The following is a 22,363-nucleotide window of genomic DNA, read 5'->3' as shown; positions in this document are numbered from 1 at the left end:
ATCCTGCCTGCCCTGGTCTTGTATGGTGCTCTGTAAAAGAGTTCCTTACAAATTCAGTCATTTTATGTCAAGATGCGGACTCTAACTTTTGTCTCCAGAGAGGTGTGAACCATGGAGACATATTTTTGGGACAGCAACTATCAACCCCACTGCATAATTTGAACCATTTCCCCCCAGCCAACCTCGCTGAATCTAAAAGTTGAAGGCAAGAGCCCAGGCTTAGTCAGAAGGATCCTCACTCTATGACATTGACACCTGTGTATAGGAAGACTATGGAAGAATAAGCTGTTGTTGTGATTCATGGCTCTGGGTGTCATTTAACCTCTTCTCTTGATGTGGTCAGTAAACCCAGGGTTTAAACTACTACTCTGGAGATAATCTTCAAGATCCATCAGCTCAAACTGAGCTTTTTGCAGACCAATGGGGTTAATCTTGGTCATGGGCCTGACTACCTCAGAGAGTCGGAAGGATAAAACCTTGAGAAAAATGTTCCCATCATTAAGAGACTATCAGGAATTGAAAACACAAATCCAGATAGGCCCACAACTACATCCTGCCAAAAATTACAGATCATCAAGCCAAGATTTATCTTTGACTGTATCACAACCAGAACCAAAATCAGCCAAGCTTAGCAGTTATAATATGTCCCATGTGCAATAAGCAGAGCCACATATGTGTTTGTGCCATGTAAAATCTGTTCAGAGCCCAATCTGTGTTGCCTTATTTCTCTTTATCTCCCTCTTATCTCTCCCAACAATCCACATCTTCCACCACTTGAGTTGAGCAGAGGAGTCATCCCTTTTTCTTTCCACTAGATGGTGCCTTTCCCTCACAGATACCTCTTTTGAAGATACTAACCATACCTACAGTACAGTATGTCTGCATGGTATGCATGTTGGAATTCCCCATTTTATTTCCATATTGTCTCACATATGTTTCATTTTTACTACCCATCGTTTGACAACTTTGTGTGCATATATATTACAACAAAATCACAATAGGTTTCTTGTTTGAATTCATTTAAATTAGTTTGTAAAAAAGGATTGTAATATGACTTGTGGGCATTTAACATGCCAAAATTGCTACCTACACTTACAGTAGGCACAGTAAAAGCAAGACCACACTAATTTGCTATTTTTATGCCTCATGTTTGCCAGGAGGTCGAACATATCCTCGCTCTCCCACTCTAAACACAGGGTATTGGGCAGGTGTCATTTTTATATATTTATATTTATATCTATTATAAACAGTATGTAGGGAGGTGATAAGGGGCCTGGTGAGGTGTGTTATTGCCTTATCTATTGTTGTTAAGTCGTTTTTACTGCATGTCTTCACAATTTGTTATTGTCACTTTAATCAATACAACAACATGTTAGATGATTTAGCAGTAGATATGAATAAGCATCTTTGCCTTGCTGCCATATGTGAACCATGTGCAATTGGCCACTGGGTCATTCTTCAACAAGAGAAACCTTCAAACTAGAGATTTACCTCTGACAAAGCTATGTGCCGACTTAATATGACTTATTGTGTTTCTTGTCCATGTACTGTTTAAGTTATTTAAGTTTGAAGTTATTAATACCTAACATCATGTCAAAACATTTCTTGTGTAGTAAAAAACATTTGATCGGGAAGAAGATTTCAGGGTTTGAAATCTTATTGAATATAGGCTTCCCACTGACATATAGACACATATATTTCCTTTTGAATACAGACATGAAAGAGAGGCAAAGCAGATACTGCCAATAGGTAAATTAGTTTAAAAATAACCCTTTTAATGCAGTGGACAATGTAAAAGATAATGTAGCGTGTGGAGTCCAGATCCATCTGTAATTCTGTAAATTGTCACCAGAGGGAGCTTAAGGAGAGGACGGCTTAGCACAATCCTCATCTTACTGCCCATCATGTCAGTATACAATCCAATTGCTTTGGCTACAGCACTACCCATGCAAAATGATCCGCATGCCCCATGTAAAGCTTTGCTGTAGGTCACTCAGAAGAAACATGTAATACAATTACTCATTATTGCTGAGGATACATTTTGGTGCATTTTAAAACAGTTGTAAAACTCCATGCCCATGACATCCCATTATCTGTTTGTTTGATAAGGTTAGACTGAGTGAGCGTAGTCTGCAAGACAGAGATGAGAAATCCAAACACAACTTTACATGTATGTAACATGTCTTAATATATTTCAATAAAGACCATATTTTACATACAGAATGCAATACAACGTGATACTATTTTGCTCAGTTATATCACCATCAGCCATATAGCAGGAGCGTCTTGCATGATATTATAACATCATAATATTGACAATAGGCAAACCACCAAAGTGATAGATAAAGCTATGAATGACACAGCATACCAACGGAAAAAAACCACAATATTCCTTTAACGTTTTCCTATTATCACCATATAGTAATATTTTGGTTGTAACCTTCAAAGAAGATTCTGGAGTTATCCTGGTTTGTTCATTCAGAAAAGTAAAAACTTTTTTTTTTTAAACACAGCTCCACAACATCTGGAGAATGTGCACTAAATGTATTCATGCTTAACAAATAAATGAATAGTATACATTTCTTTGAACCACATCTGTATAGTGGGAGTCTCAAACGTGTTTCATGGTTCTTGCGTTCAGTGGGGTCAGGGCAGTGTGGACAGCGCTATCAATTGCGGCCTGGGTGACTGTGACACCACTAAGATTTTGGAATAACGTGGACACCGCATTGCAAGGATTGGCTACAGAAGAATAGAAATCCTTCTTTGAGCCGCTCTGAACACTGCTCTGACTGCTTTGACCTCAATCAGTACACGCCATCCGCAGCGCCCTGACTGTGCTAACTGCAAGAAGCATGAAACCCGTTTTACAGATGAGATAGATTAAAAATGAAACCTTTCCAAGGAATTATAGAATAACAGAATATAATGTTGTAATCATGTGGGATATTCTTCCTGGTGTAGTATACATGATACGCAGTATACCCACTAAGAAAGCTCCAGAATTTCCATATAGCCACTTAAAAATGCCCAATGACACACAACAACATATTTTCTATTATATTTTTGATATAGAATTGTCATCTTTGTTTTTTTTCTTCACATAGGCTAAATAAAGGTATTTCCAACGTGAATTGGTGCATAAAAGTGTATCCGAATACAGAAAAGTCTTTGACGCTCAAAATAACCCTGGGGAGGACACCCCAAAGGCAGATTCTTGCCTATATATATATATATATATATATATATATATATATATATATATATATATATATATATATATATAGGCCAATATATGTACAGTATAGTATAGTATATAGTAGTACAGTATACAATACATTAGACTACACCACTGCTAGTTAGACAATATTTCCTTAAATAATATTACCTTTGAACTTATCTACTTCGTCATCATATCCAATCCACTAACTGTTCTTTTTTATATATTTGTAGGTCAACATGAAATGTAAGCTGCCAAGCAAAATGTTTAATTACACTTGTTGGGAAATTCTGGTATTAAACTGTCCATATACTGTAGGTGTGCACCCTTTAATCTGGTCGAAAGAGCAGCCTACACAGATGCTGCCTACGCCCCTGCAGAGCATTGCTGTGAGAGCCCCGCTCCTCCAGCTGTCCTGTACTCACTGTGTATGGCCTACTGCAGCTACAGCTACAACTGGTGGAGGCAAGAATGACACCGGCGCTCCCCTGCATAAAGACAGCCTGATCGTAAGGACGGATCTGTTTCATTTCTAGATTCCAAAATACCACAATGATGGCGCGGGTCATTGCACCGTTACGGACACGTTTTATCGCGACTGTTTTTACATTTATTGCACTGTGGGGATGTGCGCTTTCCATCAATCGCTACTCTATTCCGGAGGAGATGGAAGAGGGCTCCTTTGTTGCCAACCTGGCCACAGATTTGGGTCTGGATGTTCGCAGTTTGGTGCAGCGCAGAGCAAAGCTCGATGTCATTCACAGCAAAAATTACCTTGACATCAACAAAGAAACAGGGGAGCTGGTAATACGCGAGAAGATGGACCGGGAAAGCATATGCATGACTAAAACAACCTCGTGCTTTCTGAAAATGGATGTCATACTTGAAAACCCCATTCGCATTTTTAACATCGAGTTGGAGATCATGGACATTAACGACAACGCGCCTGTGTTCCGCAGGAAGACAATGCACTTGGACATATCGGAGGCAACCCCTCCCGGTGAGAGGTTTTCATTGACAAACGCTGTGGATGCGGATGTGGGGGCGAACTCAATCAAAACCTACTATCTCAGCGAAAGCAAATACTTCAACATCGACATACAAACTGGAAGCGATGGCTCCAAATATGTCGATCTAGTTCTGAACGGTCATTTGGACAGAGAGGAGCAAGCTGTCCATAATTTGATTTTAACCGCGGTGGATGGAGGGGTGCCTCCCCGCTCCGGCACAGCCAGCATCGTTATTAACGTCCTGGATATCAATGACAACGCCCCCGTGTTCAGCCAGCCGGTATTTGCAGTCAACGTTTCAGAGAGCTCGGCTGCAGGGACAGTGGTCATGACCTTAAACGCAACAGACTTGGATGAAGGCACAAACGCTCAGTTGATATATTCATACACACTGTACACCTCGGAGAAGACCCAAGAGCTCTTCTCACTCGATCCAAACTCAGGTGAGATCAAGGTGAAGGGGGTGATTGACTATGAAGAGAGTCAGAGTTTTGAGATGCACATACAGGCTCAGGACAGGGGGGCCAACCCCAAGTCAGGACACTGTAAAGTCATGGTGTCCGTCACAGATCTGAATGATAACTATCCCGAGGTGACCATCAAATCTGTGAAAAGTGCACTGACAGAGGATGTCTCTGTGGGGACCCTGATTGCTGTGGTCAGTGTCAACGACAGGGACTCTGGAGCAAACGGCCAAGTGGAGCTCACTTTGAGTGGGCAAGAATCTTTACCGTTCCTGCTGAACAAATCCTCAGAGGGTTACTTTGAGCTGCTGGTTTCAAAGCCACTGGACAGGGAGATAATAAGCAAATATGACATCTCGCTGAGGGTGACAGACAAAGGCTCGCCGCCTTTATCCGAAACCGAAACCATCACTTTAGAGATTCTGGATGTTAATGACAACGCACCCGCATTCTCCCAGTCCTTCTACACAATCCACGTTGTGGAGAATAATCTACCAGGGGCGTTGTTGACATCTCTTAGTGCGTTTGACCCAGATCTCAATGAGAACCAGTACTTGGTTTATTTCATCATGGAGAAGGAGATTGTTAACACATCTATGTCAATGCTGTTCTCCATAAACCCGGAGAATGGTGATCTTTATGCCCTGAAGACCTTTGACTATGAGAGAGAGAGGGAGTTCCTTTTCCACATTGAAGCTAGAGACTCTGGTGTTCCCCCGCTTAGCAGCAATGTGACAGTTCACATCATCGTCCTGGACCAAAATGACAACACGCCTCTCATAGTGTCACCGTGGCGGGCGCAGGGCTCTGTGGTAGAGGAGGTGATACCGAGGTCCACGGATAAGGGGCACTTGATAGCCAAAGTGATTGCCATCGATGCCGATTCTGAGCAGAACGCTAGGGTCACATATCAGCTCTTGCAGATCAGCGACGCAACCCTCTTCAGCCTGGACCAGTACAACGGTGAAATCCGGACAACAAGGATGTTCAGTTACAGAGACCCGAGACAACAGCGGCTAGTGATTGTCGCCAAAGACAACGGTCAGCCTGCACTCTCCGCCACTGTCACCATCAAGATATCAACAGTGGAACACGTCATGTCCTTTTCTGAGACCACAGAGTTGCCACTAGAGTATGACGTCTTCACAGACCTAAACCTGTACTTAGTAATCGGTTTAGGGGCTGTGTCGTTTCTGCTACTGATAACCATCTTGGTTATTATTGTGCTGAAGTGTCAAAAACCAAAGCCAAAGGCCATCAAGATCCCCCCAGCCAACAGAAACAGTGTGATCAGCAGGAACAGCATGATCAGCCAGAGGAGCTCCACCATCGCAGATTCCACCCTGATCTCCAGCGATGCCTACTGGTACAGTTTGTTCCTCGCAGAGACCAGGAAAGGCAAAGTGGTCGTGAGACAGCCGATAATTCCAAAAGGAGCTGGGTATTTTGTGTCCAGTATACCCAGAAGCATAGGGCCAAGTGAGACCACAGACTCCAGAGCATCCACACTGGAGGTATGTATAAATACAAAAGTAGCTGGGTGCTTACAGACAACACAGAGGGAACCACAACATGTTGGTGAGACAACTTATTGGTTGTTATTGGTGTTCATGGACTTACTGTAGTATAAAAAGTTCTTACATGTCATGTTTTTTTCCCCTGAAAAGGCTAAAAATGTTTTGTCGTATTTACTTTGGCTTGCATCCACAGTAAATACGACAAAAACATTTGTAGGCCTTTCAGGTAATAGTGGTTTAAAGAAGTGCCTTTAGTATTGTATGGTTCCTACAATAGCACACTTTTTTTATAGTTATACAAAGATTTGAAATGGGTCACACATGCAAAATTAGAAAGACAATTGTCTCATTAATCAATTTGCTTCATACACATGTGATTCATTATTTTAAACATAGCAACACTTTGGGGCAACTACTGGTAAAAAGATTATCTCCAAGTTGACCTCATTGTGCACAGTTTTAACTCTCCAGTGGTGGATTCTACACAAAAAACATACAATGTTCTACAACAAGTACTTTTATTTATTGTTACAATTTGCTGCTAATACTTTTGTACTTTTTTGGGATTTGAATGCAGGACTTTGAGTTGTACTGAAGTACATTTTCACTGTACATTTACTACAGGGATCAACGATCTGGGTACATTTTCCACCACTGTAACTCTCACACGTACTTTAAAATACTTTTAGGCCGACACCCAAGCTGTAATTTATAATATTTTAATTTATTTAATGTCTGGCCTATGAGTATGGAAGGTCGACTGGCTGATATCACTCTGATGGCAATGAAAGGTTTTTTTCTGTAGTCTTAAGTTCAATTGAAATATGATGCAAATGATAACAAGGATAGGAAAAAATGTCATTGAGGTTGATGATGAAAAATACTGCATGAGGTCCAAACATTTTTGACTTTTTAATATATATATATATAGGGGTGGGGGAAAAAAATCGATACAGCATAGTATCGCGAATTTTTTTTGTGGCAATACTGTATCAATACACAGACGCCAAGTAGCGATCTTTTATAATATATGTGTTGGTATCGTCACCTCTGGTGATTCCCACCCCTAATATATATGCACCTATTTCCAAAGGCAACAGAAAAGCAATCTGGGATAAGTTACAACTAAGAATAGTCATGCTGATGTTCATTATCAGTGTATTTCTAGCACAAACCATCTTACACTTTAATTGCATAATTAGGCCAAACAAATACCCCTCAAACTGAAAATGTGCCAGTGTTCGATGTCTTATGTAGTATGTAGGTCATTTATTGCAGATGCATAACACACAATCAGAGCATAACTAGTGGGTGTAAGTGGGGGAGTACTTGAAAGAAGCCCAGACATGGAGGGGTTCTCTACAAGGACAAGAGATATTGCTGTACTGAGATGCATCATGCTCGGGGGTCTGTAGAGTCTCCAGCAGGGCATCTGCACACAGTAGACTGTACTCAATGTAGAACCGCTGAAACACTTCCAGATGTTGTTTGCTTTTGTACAGCTGGACCCGCAGACTAAACTGAAACTAGTTATCCACTGAAAGATTAAACAACATGAATATGCATAAATGCACAGGTGCGTGTGGAGTAGGGCTGCACAATATGATATGACTGTTTTTTGATCGTCATCGCAATATCAACTGCTGCAGTGTACATATCGCGTAAGGCTGCGAAATATCGCAATAGACACTAAGAGATTTTTTGTGTAAGTTGAAAGAAAATATCAGCAGAAAACTACTTTTTAAAATGTAACTGTCATTCTTTTGAAGTGGTGCCTTTTTATATTCAACTCAATCTTCAATTTGTTTAATAAAATAATGCTGGTAATGATTTCCTTTTATTTGTTTTAAATTCAACAAGCAATTTGTTGTATTTTAGCAGAATTCTGAAAGCCGCAGAAATGCAGAACTGACTACATTTCAATTTCTGTTTATTTATCGCAAGTAATATTGGGCCTCATTCACCAACCGTTCTTACGAAGAAATTTGTTCTTAAACCCTTCTTACACACTTTTAACGAAGATTCTGGCATTCACTAACGTTTTCTTAACTTGGATTTGTTCTTAGCTAAGAACAAAATCTAGGAACACTGAAGAGCACTCTTACGCACATTTGAGTGATGACAATTTGCTCCAAATGATTCCTTACTGCATTTTATTTAATTCTACAGTCATTTACAATGATAGTATTGTACTGTAATGTATTTCTGATCATTTGTTGAAAAAGAAATCATATTGTGCAAAAAAAAAAAAAAAAAAAACACTAACACTGCAATTTACATCAGCAATTAAACGGATTAAATCTTGCGTTAATTGGTGATTGATCGCTATTTATAGGGCCAAAATGCAGTGGTAGAATGTAACAAAGTACAAATTCGTCCTAACTGTACTTAAGTACACTTTTCACGTATCTGTACTTTACTTAGACTCAATAGTGCATAGCCTACTTTTGACTTTTACTTTGTTACATTTTGCCGCAATTATCTATACTTTCTACTCCACTACATTTCTACATTGTTCCGTTACATTTTCTGATCAGTTTCCCCCCTGACAAAACGTCTTCCTGACCGTCTCACGTTTGTCTCACCAGTAAAGTTTGGTTGCCGTAGATACTGTATATATGTTTCTGGTGCTGCAGAGCCCGGGCGCAGCGCCGCTGACCCTCGGTAATACAGCCTCCGGTAAAAGTGAAAATGAAAACGTTTGTTTTTATTATTCCCGTTTTTAAATCATAGTTGCCATCTATTTCTCTCCACAGCGGCGTTTACTCCTCCGCCAGGCTGCGTAAGACGCGTTCATATCTTATTTATTTGGCTGGACCTCTTCACATCTCCCCATTTGCGCTGCTTCACACACTTTATTTGCTTACTTGCATGGTTAAAGAAAATAAAATACATCCATGAATAAAACCAACCGCATTCCGATTCGAACAACACATTTCCGTTTTATGCTGGTTAGGATAGGAACTTTTTTTAAAAGCCAGGCCTTGTTTGTGGTAGTGGACACCTTATACTTTTACTAAATTAAACATGTCTCTTGTTATTTGTACTTTTATTTAAGTACTGAGATTCAGTACTTCCTTCCCCGCGGCTCCGACAATCTCCGAAAACCTGTCTCCCAGGAGGTGCACAGGAAGTGTCATGTCCTTATATGGGAATTTGCGGGGCGTTTTTTTATGCTAATTAGGAACAACTGGCACGCGCTTTCAGTTACGAAGACGTGGGATTCATCAATCCTAATAACACAGGTACGAACAAATCTGCTGTTTAAGAACACGTCATGAATCCGACGTAGACTTTTCTTAGGAACCTTCTTAAGAACATATTTAAGAGAAAACTTAGGAAGATATTGGTGAATGAGGCCCATTGTTATCGGGATATTCAACAACGTTATCGCATATCTCATATTTCCCTCATATCGTGCAGCCCTAATGTGGAGAGAGAGAGAGAGAGAGAGAGAGAGAGAGAGAGAGAGAGAGAGAGAGAGAGAGAGAGAGAGAGAGATGTGTGTATGAGTGTCTGAGTTTCACATGTAGCACTGAATTTGTCTCTTTTTTCTGTTCTTAAGTACTCAAAATGAAAGGAAGTCCATTCTACAACTGGAGGTATGCTGGTTGCTAACTACAATCTGTAGAGCCACTATTATTGTTTAGACACTTTCTATCCTTCCCTATTTGGTATACATTCTTGGTTTGGCTCAAAAATCTGGTTTGATAAACTGTCACAGTTCCCAATACAAATATTTGGTCTGTTGGTCAACATATTTTCCTGATTAAATAGAGCACAATATATCCATTTTTCCCTGGTCAGACTCTGTCCCTCACAAATACAAACACTCTGTTCCAGTGCAATGCTATTGTGAGCAATTGGACAGTTTCTCAAGTGCGAAAAGAGCTTACTGAGAGCCAAGATTAGAATAAAATTGGCTGCTGGTCAGACCTGTGTTGTGCACATCTGGCTAGCTTGGCGGCGATTCAGGACAAAGTGATGGCACAGATATAAAAAAAAGAAAGGATCAGGAAATGATTTGTCCCAAATAGTTTCTCAGCATGTAACATACCTGAGAGCACAGACTGCATCAACTATCTCCACATCCTTGCACATGAGCTATGTTAGGGCATGTTTCAGATTTATGGGAATTGTCCTATAATAATATATAATATACTATTTCCTTGTCCCTCTATAGTTGTAAAATTGGCCCACCAAATACCAAATAGCACATTGTGATGCCTGCTTGTGCATGCTTTAATTACACCCCTATTATAGTTAATTGCTTTGTCATATTTCATTTTAGCCGTGTATGTTAGTTTCTTTTCTATGGATGATTTGGTGAAACTTCTAAATCCTCAACAAAACTGATTTGAAAGAAAAAAATACAGAAAGAAGTTATTGATTGACCCCTGATTTGAAATGTCCCTGAAACCCAATGACATGTCAATGATGGTGGCAGTAACCAGTCACAATCCACTGTTGCATGAGTGAGGACTTTCTATAAGTTTATATCGAGGTTGACTTTCTTTTTTCTAATTCTATGTTCTCTCTCTTAGCAGGAACCCAGAAGAGAACTGCCATGATATAATCATCTCTTCATGGGAGTCTCTAGCTGAAATTCCTCCCTGTGACTCACAAAGAAGATGTAAAACAGCTGTCCTCCCTCAGTCCCTCTGCTCCAACTTGCTCTTTCTCTCCAGCTCCTCCAATCCCCCATACAAACATCAACCACGAATCACCTCAGCTTTCTACCTTCTCTTTTAGGCATGGATCTGCATGATTCTACAACATGTTTAAAATATTTGGACATCGAATTGAAATCTTTTATGGCAGGATATTTGGACATTTCTAGAGTTGCCTCATGTAGTAAATCATTCCCTCTTTAACGCTTTGAAACTCCTCAATGGACACATTTGCCTTCTCTCCAGGGTTTACGCTGTGTGCTGTAGTTCTAGAAACCATAAGTAGCTCAACATACATAAGTCGCCATCATGCAACCTTTTCTAAGCAAGAGTTTAAAAAACGCCTATTCACAAATACGCATACGAATCAGGGTGAATATGATTCTTCCGCAAATCTGATAAGTACTGAACTGTAGCTGATTATGTCACTGATTCAGCCTTTGCACTTGGTGTTTATCTTTTTTGAATAATAATTTCTACTGTATTATGAATCCTGCTGTTCAGCGAGGGTTACACTGTCAACTAGTAACTTTTTTTTTAACGTTTGTTGTACTCAACAGTGATGATTGTGTGAAAAGGCCAAAAAAGAATGAAAGAAATGAAAACTGCAAAACGGAGAAAAACAACAGGAGATACATTGTTTCTCTTTTTATTTGATTGTAGATACTGTAGTTCAGTAGAAATTATAATGAAGTCAGAGAAGCAAAAATACTTTTAACACTGTCACTAACATCAGGTGTAAAGTTTATATTTTACAGACATCTGTGCTGTTATATTTGACGGGGCCGTTATCTGGCTGTATTGGGGAGAATTACACTGCAATATTGGATTTCCTGAACCGTATTCAAAATCTAGCATACACTGTTTCAGCCTGTCTCCTCTTGATGGGGTGAGTGAGCGAGGGTGCATGGGGGAGGTGTGTTCGCACATCAAATTTTCACATCACAAAATGGGGGTCGGGCCACAGTGGTCAGTATGTAAAACATTCAAACATGATGAACAATATTTTTGAAAACAGGGTCAAATGTCAATTCCACTTTCTTCGCTACAAGATATTGCTTTTCACAATTATAAGCTATTAATGTCCCGATTTAATTCCAATGATAAAGCTGGCAATACAAATATCAACTGCATTCATTCATTGCACAGTGCAAATCACATTAATCGATTAAAAAAAATACAATTACGGTGGAAATCTAAAAAAAAAAATATTTTGTATTGATACATACTCTGTTTATTAAAAAGAGTAAGAATATTAAAATGTATTAGTCTTTGCCATGGTACAAGGGAATATAAAGTCCAGGCAAGGTATTGTTTTATGAATATCCATGTTTTTATAGATATTTTATGTAACTTTTAATGCTGCTTTTGTGAGCTTCTTCAAGGGCATTTTGTGTTGCATATAGTGTAGTTTGGTGCATATGATGTTGTTTTAATAGTTATATATATAACTTACAATTGAAACTAGAGTACTTTTCTTGACCTCAAAGGATGCGCTGTTGCACTACTGTAAAGCCCAGGACTTTCATCTCTCAGAAACAAGGAGCTCATAAGGACCACTTATTAGGGTGCTAAATGATAGAATCTAATTGGGCGAGGTTAGGATATGGGAATGGGGACAAGGAGAACATAGTGTAGTGATTATAGTTGCAGTATTCTAGTGCTGGCTCTGCAAGTAAAAACAGCTGAACACATAGATGGTGCATAAGAAGTATTAAGCAGATGACAGCACTTTGAAATATGCACCAGATCTAAATGTGATCGCAGCACTCACTCAGTAATGCAGTAAAAATACAATATTCCTAGAAGTATTGAGCTACATATTCTGAGTCAGTGAAATCTAACCTCTCGCTCTTCCTCTCCTACTGTTGCCTGGTGTTGGTGATACACCAGGCTTTTCCAGACATAAACACAGCTGGCTGCCTGTCTGTCAGACTGAAGATGTCACATAATGAGGGATCTCTTGCTGTGGAGTACATGTTATGTGTGCAATCAATGCCTGAACCGTTTGATTCCAACAGTGTTTAAAGAATCAACGAATTGCACATGTGATGAGCTCCTTGCGTGCCTTCTGCATTGTAAAAGATATATGTAACTGTTGATGAATGAAATAACAGCATGTCATACAATATTACAAATTACAGTTACAGTACCCCAATGATAAAATACCTTGATAGCTAAGGCGTTGTTGGATAGGGGCTCAGTCTTTTGGTTTCAGAGCAAATGTTCTACTGAGAACCGGTAAATGCATTTACTGTAAATCAAACTGCTTTATACTTTGTGTTTTTTATACAGTAGACTTTTTTGATATCTTCTGTATTCACTGTGATCAAATTGCACAGGAGGTGCTTGTGCTTGGTATAGTATTAGTGCGTTATTTCTCATGTGTGGACACAGCTCAGTTTTTCCTCTGCTAATTTGCCAGTCAGATTGTACAGTATGCTTCGAGAGTTGCATCAAACCTGATCTAGTTCCAGCTCACTCAGCGGATCAAAGACAGAATGGGAGAGAATGGTATTGCTTAATTTACAAGTCTAGTTAATTGTCGAGTTTTGATGTTGCTTATTTGGCTTAAATGTTCTGCCTGATCATGCTAGTTTGAATAAAGCTTTTTAATCTGTCTTTCTGTTGTGTCTGTGATGAAAAATGAAGCAGAGTTATCAAAAATGACTTCTGCAATGTGACACACTTGCTTTATTTCTCTCTGTCTCTCTCCCCCCTCTACCTCTGCCTCCCTCCCTCTCTCTCTCTCTCTCTCTCTTTATTTCTCTCTCTTCCCCTGCTCCCTCTCTCTTTATCTCCCTCTCTGTGAAATTCCCTTGCATACACACATTTTGACCCAGTTTCTCTGTATAACGCTCTGTACTAATTCTTGGAAATTGAAACCAAATAAAGGAGATGTGCCTGCAGTTCAAATCGCAGAAGCAGAGAAATAATAGCTTTGTCAGGATTAGTAAAAGCCTAGAGATAAATTGCATAGTCTGCTCTTCACTGTGACCACACATGGCTTTCAGTCTGCAGTCCTACAGGACACTGATGTATGAGGGACCCATTAATGTGTTTGATCTGAAGCAATTCCCATTATAATTATGGGCATCAGGTCTGTCTACTTTGGCAATATTATTATATAAATTATAATTGCTACAAAGACTTGTACTGCTAAAGTCACACTCCACAACAGTCCAGATAGAAAACCAGAGTTAAATGAGAAATGGTATAGATGTAAAAAGCGGTAATCAGCTAAATTTGGAACATATAATTCAAAATAGTTCTATCTATATGTTGGGTAGGGGTGAACCAAAAGGATAGCACTCATCTCACCAGCACTTTGAAACACTGGCACTACTTTAGTAAAGGCCTTAAGGTATGCTGGTTACTTGTGCTTTAAAAGATTAGAAGTAGGTCGAAAGAAATAAAGGAGTGCACCTGTGGCTACATTCATGTATGCTGAGTATCGCTGTAATACTAGCCATCTCCCCAGTGGACTACATTTTCAGCACTGGTGCTGTCCATGGGGCTGAACGTGTTGTGCAACCCAGGTGTGATAAACCAGGACACTGGGGTGCAAAATACTACGTTTCATTACAGTTTACTTGAAGGTAAATTTGGACTTATTTTCTTTTGCTTTTTTTTTCATTTCACACATTCATTTTAGTTATTTCTTGATACAGTATCGTTTCGGAACAATTGGCTATGGACAAAGTACACACGGCGACACACTGGTAATTGCAAATTACGTTTATCCATGTATCCAGCTAATTTAAAAGTCACGTTACTGTATTGTGTGAACAGTTAACTTTAACGTTTTTCTTTCTTTGCGATTGGTTTAAAGAAATACAAACAACCTAGAGTGTTTTTTTTCTCCTATCCCAGAATGTATGTGTGGTGTAGCCAGACCTTACTCCACAGCGCTGTGGAGATAGAGCTGGCAATGCGAGACTAGCCCTATGATGGACTGGCGACCTTCAAAGAATCTAATGTTGACATGACCCTAAACTGAAACAGACCAGTTCGGAAAACCAATGAATACACTGTGCATGTTGTTAATATTGTCTTTATACTGTATGTATTTTAGAGGGTGAAGGGATTTTGGAGTTTACTGACCACTCCTTTTTTGTTAGGCGGCAACAGCAGCTAATGTAGCCTTTGAGTGTATCCACAGTGCACTTATAAACTTTATATCAATCACAGAAAAGTAGACACGCTGAAAAACCTTCTCTCCACAACAAAATAGTACAAGCTCTATCAAATGATTTGTGGTCTTGAAAAGGCATGCAATTAAGTTCCCCATTATACATCATCAGGATTTCTTTGTACAGTGCTACATTGCTTCCATTTCCAGTCTTTGGGCTTCATCATAAATCACTTTAAAATCTGCCTCCTTCAAAATCAGAGAACTGCTGTTGTCTGCACAGAGCTAGACTAGTAAAGAGCAGCGTATTGATCCAGTAAGTGTGTTTTACTATCTGTCTGTTTCACCATTGAGTACTGGATTACAATATTAAAAATGGAGATTTTCAGAGAATGGTGAAAGCTGCTTAAGCATATTTTAACCAGAGTATATGGATTTGCTCAATCCTGTCTAGATTTGGTTACTATAAAAGTCATTTTTTGTTCAATCAGTATAATGTATGTATTTGCATTAACAGACTTTCTGATATGAATCTTGAACTTTAAACTAGTCTCCGTTTATATGCATTTTTGTAATGTTGGTTTAGTCCTTAATTTTAGGGTTTGGAGGCAAATTCCTTGCTTAAGGCTGTAGATGGCAACAATTAATTCAAGCTTTGGCATGCAGCGGCATTTCAGCAGAGGGTGTTATTTAGTGCCCTCTGTCTGAACTTTTAGGCCTGAAGTATGTGGAGGAAGGGAGGGTATAACAGGGTGTCTTATACTGTGTGAGAAAAGCATTTGGGTACTATCATAATCAATGCAAACCAGCTATTATTACACTTGCGATTTAATGTGATAGATTCTAAAGCTTAGACATCATTAGGTCATGTCAGAGCAACTTTGCCAGCTAGACAAGTTTATCGTAACTGTAACTGTCTACAAATGTCATTTTAGTCACACAGCACACTCAAAATGTCTGCAGATAACAGTAACAGTGGTTATGTTACAAGCTTTATTAAATAACAAGTCTCCACCTGACCTGCATCATGGACTGTCACTCATGACTAAGACCACTCCCCTCCCAAGGTTATATAACTCCGCCCGTTAGGCCTGTGACTCTGTTTTCACTCCAAACCACACCAGGCAGAACAAAGAGACAGTGATGTGAGTTTATTGGACTTTTCACCTGTATAATCCTTCTATTAGGGTCACATTACATGTTTTGTCTTAAAAGTTAAATTGATTGGTTTGTTTATGCTAGATTACAGCGTGCAATGCAATTAAGGAGGAAATTAAGGGCAGATTGTGAATGCATTAATGATTTAAGTCAAGATGAGTTTAACCTAATCCATCCATCCATCCATCTTCGTCCGCTTATCCGGTGTCGGGTCGCGGGGGGAGCAGTTCCAGCAGGGGACCCCAAACTTCCCTTTCCCGAGCAACATTAACCAGCTCCGACTGGGGATCGAGGCGTTCCCAGGCCAGGTTGGAGATATAATCCCTCCACCTAGTCCTGGGTCTTCCCGAGGCCTCCTCCCAGCTGGACGTGCCTGGAACACCTCCCTAGGGAGGCGCCCAGGGGCATCCTTACCAGATGCCCGAACCACCTCAACTGGCTCCTTTTCGACGCAAAGGAGCAGCGGCTCTACTCCGAGCTCCTCACGGATGACTGAGCTTCTCACCCTATCTCTAAGGGAGACGCCAGCCACCCTCCTGAGGAAACCCATTTCAGCCGCTTGTACCCTGGATCTCGTTCTTTCGGTCATGACCCAGCCTTCATGACCATAGGTGAGGGTAGGAACGAAAACTGACCGGTAGATCGAGAGCTTTGCCTTCTGGCTAAGCTCTCTTTTCGTCACAACGCAGTGCGATAGATTGAATGCAATACCGCACCGCTGCCGATTCTCCGACCAATCTCCCGCTCCATTGTCCCCCTCGCGAACACAACCCCAAGGTACTTGAACTCCTTCACTTGGGGTAAGGACTCATTCCCTACCTGGAGAAGGCATTCCATCGGTTTCCTGCTGAGAACCATGGCCTCAGATTTAGAGGTGCTGATCCTCATCCCAACCGCTTCACACTCGGTTGCGAACCGATCCAGTGAGTGCTGAAGGTCGCAGGCCGATGATGCCATCAGGACCACATCATCTGCAAAGAGCAGCGATGAGATCCCCAGCCCACCAAACTGCAACCCCTCCCCACCCCGACTACGCCTCGATATCCTGTCCATAAATACTACAAACAGGATTGGTGACAAAGCGCAGCCCTGGCGGAGGCCAACCCTCACCTGAAACGAGTCCGACTTACTACCGAGAACCCGGACACAGCTCTCGCTTTGGTTGTACAGAGATTGGATGGCCCTGAGAAGAGACCCCCTCACCCCATACTCCCCGCAGCACCTCCCACAGTATCTCCCGGGGACCCGGTCATACGCCTTCTCCAAATCCACAAAACACATGTAGACCGGTTGGGCATACTCCCAGGCTCCCTCCAGGATCCTTTGCGAGTGAAGAGCTGGTCCGTTGTTCCACGACCAGGACGGAATCCGCATTGTTCCTCCTCAACCCGAGGTTCGACTATCGGCCGAACCCTCCTTTCCAGCACCTTGGAGTAGACTTTACCAGGGAGGCTGAGAAGTGTGATACCCCTATAATTGGCAAACACCCTCTGGTCCCCCTTTTTAAAAAGGGGAACCACCACCCCAGTCTGCCACTCCTTTGGCACCGTCCCAGACTTCCACGCAATGTTGAAAAGGCGTGTCAACCAGGACAGCCCCTCCACACCCAGAGCCTTGAGCATTTCTGGACGGATCTCATCAATCCGGGGCTTTGCCACTGTGTAGTTGTTTGACTACATCAGTGACTTCCGCCTGGGAAATCGGCGACAATCCCCCATTATCCTCCAGCTCTGCCTCTAACATAGAGGGCGTATTAGTCGGATTCAGGAGTTCCTCAAAGTGCTCCTTCCACCGCCCTATTACCTCCTCAGTTGAGGTCAACAGTGTCCCATCCTTACTGTACACAGCTTGGATGGTTCCCCCTTCCCCTCCTGAGGTGGCGAACAGTTTTCCAGAAGCACTTTGGTGCCGACCGAAAGTCCTTCTCCATGTCTTCTCCAAACTTCTCCCACACCCGCTGCTTTGCCTCTTTCACGGCAGAGGCTGCAGCCCTTCGGCCCTTCGGTACCCCTGCAACTGCCTCCGAGTCCTCCGGGATAACATATCCCGGAAAGACTCCTTCTTCAGTCGGACGGCTTCCCTGACCACCGGTGTCCACCACGGTGTTCGTGGGTTACCGCCCCTTGAGGCACCTAAGACCCTAAGACCACAGCTCCTCGCCGCAGCTTCAGCAATGGAAACTTTGAACATTGTCCACTCGGGTTCAATGCCCCCAGCCTCCACAGGGATGCACGAAAAGCTCCGCCCGGAGGTGTGAGTTGAAAGTCTGTTGGACAGGGGCCTCCTCCAGACGTTCCCAATTTACCCGCACTACACGTTTGGGCTTACCAGGTCTGTCCAGAGTCTTCCCCCACCCTCTGACCCAACTCATCACCAGATGGTGATCGGTTGACAGCTCTGCCCCTCTCTTCACCCGAGTGTCCAAAACATACGGCCTCAGATCAGATGAAACGATTATGAAATCGATCATTGACCTTCGGCCTAGGGTGCTCTGGTACCAGGTACACTTATGAGCATCCCTATGTTCGAACATGGTGTTCGTTATAGACAATCCATGACTAGCACAGAAGTCCAACAACAAACACCCACTCTGGTTTAGATCAGGGAGGCCGTTCCTCCCAATCACGCCTCTCCAGGTGTCTCCATCATTGCCCACGTGTGCGTTGAAGTCCCCCAGCAGAACAATGGAGTCCCCACTGGAGCCCCATGCAGGACTCCAGTCAAGGTCTCCAAGAAGGCTGAATACTCCGAACTCCTGTTTGGTGCATATGCACAAACAACAGTCAGAGTTTTCCCCCACAACCCGCAGGCGAGGGAGGCGACCCTCTCGCCCACCGGGGTAACTCCAACACAGCGGGCGCTCAGCCGGGGCTTGTGAGTATCCCCACACCCGCCCGGCGCCTCACACCCTGGGCAACTCCGGAGAAGAAAAGAGTCCACCCCTATCCAGGAGTATGGTTCCAGAACCAAGACTGTGCGAGAGGTAAGCCCCACCAGATCTAACCGGTAGCGCTCCACCTCCCGCACCAGTTCCGGCTCCTTCCCCACAGAGAGGTGACGTTCCACGTCCCCAGAGCCAGCGTCTGCCGCCCGGGTCTGGTCCGTCGAGGCCCCTGACCTTCACTGCCACCCATGTGGCATCGCACCCGACCCCAACGGTTCCTCCCACAGGTGGTGGGCCCATGGGATGGAGAGGGAGTTGCCCGTAGCTTGTTCGGGCTGTGCCCGGCCGGGCTCCGTGGCAAACCCGCCACCAGGCGCTCGCCGACGAGCCCGCCGCCTGGGCCTGGCTCCAGACGGGGGCCCGGGCTTCCTCGGGCAGGGTCACTCCATCTCTGCTTAGCTTTTGCATTCGGGTTTTTGAACCATTCTTTGTCTGGCCCCTCACCTGAGACCACTTTGCCTTGGGAGACCCTACCAGGAGCACAAAGCTCCAGACAACACAGCCCTCAGGTTCACAGAGACACACAAACCTCTCCACCACGATAAGGTGATGGTTCACGGAGAGGAGTTTAACCTAATGTATTTGTTTTTTTAGATCTGTGACATTTTCTTTTAAATTGTACTTTGTTTAGACAAAATCATCCAGAAACCATCAGCAAAGTGTAAACCATTGCACTGCATTGACAACAATGCAAAATAAAATGTTGGAATGGCACCACTGGATCCTGTGTTTGAATGTGCACACCACATCAGATGTTCAGTGAGCCAACGCCATCATAACAATATAGTTTTTTCAAGCTTCTTCTAGACATCTTCATGAGTTTTGGACGAAAGTAGCCCATGCTGCTGAATCAATTCAACTTCACTTCCACTACCAATCGTAAGTGTTACAAGTACAATTGCAACAATATCAGTCAAAGTGTGAATGCTGTTGGTGCTTGACCCATTTATGAGTGAGTCAGATCAGCAGAGAAGATACCCTGGCTGGAGCCCAAGCACAATGGGGTCATGAGTCTTAACACCTAGAGCCTCTGTTTCCACCACAGCTGGAAGGATGAAGTGAAGAGGTCTTAAGCAAGTGTCCAGTTCTGTGTTGCTCCAGCAGAAGTCAGAGGGGCAATTGATGTGTCATTTGTTTTATTTTGTGTGTGCTGCGTGAAAAGATAAAGCAGTTGTTGCATCGCCGCTGAAATGGATTTGAACAGGTTGTCACTCTGATTTAGAAAACGCACGCTGGACAAGACAGGGATACAAATCTATTACTGCATGTGCAAAGTCTGTGATTGAATACACTAGATCTCCACACACAACATCTTTCCTGTTGCCTTTATACTATACTTTTGTTTTTGATGAGGCAAACTCTGCTGTAGATTAGAGGGAATTCGTCTTCCATCATTGTAATATTTATTAATAGAAGTATATACACGAATAAGGAACAGGCTTCACATTTACTGGAGAAACAGTGAAGGAAGTAGTCTATGCTGATCTGGTGGCCAGACTGATGGAGTACTATGAGGGAGTTAAGTGCAGGGAGATTTAGGTTCCATCTTGAGTGATGCCTGTGGCAGTTTATTTTTAATGTGTGGCTGCCCTTGCCAAGGGGTCACTGCTGCACTAGATTGTGTTAGCCATTCTCTGTTGCTTGTTTTAGATGATGCATGTAAGCTGGAATCCAGCACAAATACTGTTTATTTTGTCAATGTCTGTATAATGTACAGAAAGGATGAACATAAACATTTATTTTTTTTAAACGGCGTAGTTTATTTGTAAACTTGAATCTTTTAGACAATTGCCATCACATGTGATGGACAGAAAGACAGACAGAGACAGACTTGCTCGCAGGGGCGGGTCTAGAGAGGGGGCCACGGAGTGGCACCTGCCCCCCTGTAATATGATTGACCCCCGGTGCCTCCCTAATCCGTTGGGTTTGAGTGCTGTCAATCTGACAAATTTTATTTCCATTGGATCAGACTACTGTCACTTTGCTGCCTGTTCTGCCAATCATTGCCATTTTCATTTGGTGAATGGATATATACTTTAAACACACATTGTACGGCAACTGTGTACTTTGTTGAAATTTTAAGGCCACTTTAGAAATATATCGAACTCGCTGTAGCACTTATTGCTGTAAGAAATAAATTGTGTATTGCATTTTATTTCTGTTCTGTTCGGTTTCCTATTATCTGAAAACAGTGTACAGCAATGTTTTCTTTGTTGAAGTTTGAGGCAGTTTTATTGTAACTGTATTGCACTTAATTTTTATACAGTTCTGTGAAAATCTTCCCAGCCCTTGTCACTTGACCAGTTAATATTTCTATGATGACTATCCAAGTTTTGTAATTGGATACAATAAAAACAATTGAAATTAATAATGAATGTGTTTTGTTAATGAAATTAGATTGTGTTGTTCTATCCTATCCAATATTTCTAAGCAGATTTTCTATGCTATATTCTGATAAAATCCCCTGGGCCCCCCCTGACTGATTTTTGCCCCTCCTGTGCCACCCCACTTAAAAAATCCTGGAATCGCCCCTGCTTGCTCGTGGACACTGCAGCTGTCTCAACAATCACAACTCCATCCTGCTGCCCAATAACTCTTATTAAAATGCATATTTGAATAAAGAATGTAAATTGCAGAGGGATATCACAGTGTTATATTCTTTGGTATACCTAACGAGGCTTCCATAGACTTTACATTATCTTGGCATGTGAATAAGCATAGTTTTGTGTGGGGACAATGCATCAAATTTAAAATGTTAATCACAGCTGGCACTGAAACATTCATCAAATTGCTGTTGCTATGGAAACACAGTTTTGAGTCTTATGCAACAAATTCAAAATGGTTCCTATAACCAGGCAGGTGGACAATCGGAAATGCATATAAGATATACTTTATTGTCCCCGAAGGAACGGGAATGCGTATTCTGTCAATTCAAAACCCTTAAATGTAACTCGTCTTTTGCACATCTATTTTACAGTCAGTGTGCGATGGATACTTTTCAAAGTCAAGCTGAAACACTAGGACTGACTTTTTTCAAAACTTAAGTATGCACTTGCGTATGCTTTTATATAATTTACCCTGATTAATATGAGTTTTTCATGTTTTGCCGATATTGATATATTACATACGTTCAGATTTTTTCAAATTTGGCATGTATTATATACATGCCAAATAGGATGCGTTTTTAGTGAACGCATTTTTAAAACAATAATTTTTTATTATAACACGATAGTGGTCCAGCTGACTCT

At 41.9% G+C, this 22,363-nt stretch overlaps 1 protein-coding gene across 4 annotated transcripts; it reads left to right on the top strand.

The window, feature by feature from the left end:
• Positions 1–3,615: 3,615 nt before the first annotated feature.
• Positions 3,616–13,503, top strand: LOC114567287 (protocadherin alpha-C2-like). Of its 4 annotated transcripts, none has more exons than XM_028596324.1 (3): positions 3,616–6,208; positions 9,777–9,813; positions 10,759–13,503. In XM_028596324.1, exons 1-2 carry the CDS (start codon positions 3,773–3,775, stop codon positions 9,786–9,788), a joined length of 2,448 nt encoding a protein of 815 aa, XP_028452125.1. In that variant the 5' UTR covers positions 3,616–3,772; the 3' UTR covers positions 9,789–9,813; positions 10,759–13,503. The 4 variants fall into 4 exon arrangements, with proteins under 4 accessions (XP_028452125.1, XP_028452124.1, XP_028452123.1 ...); XM_028596323.1 differs by having other exon boundaries at positions 10,756–13,503; XM_028596322.1 differs by lacking the exon at positions 9,777–9,813.
• Positions 13,504–22,363: the final 8,860 nt, after the last annotated feature.

The sequence above is a fragment of the Perca flavescens genome, chromosome 13 (genome assembly GCF_004354835.1).
Source record: "Perca flavescens isolate YP-PL-M2 chromosome 13, PFLA_1.0, whole genome shotgun sequence".
In the NCBI taxonomy this organism is placed as follows: domain Eukaryota; kingdom Metazoa; phylum Chordata; class Actinopteri; order Perciformes; family Percidae; genus Perca; species Perca flavescens.
This window is presented reverse-complemented; position numbering and strand designations above follow the sequence as displayed.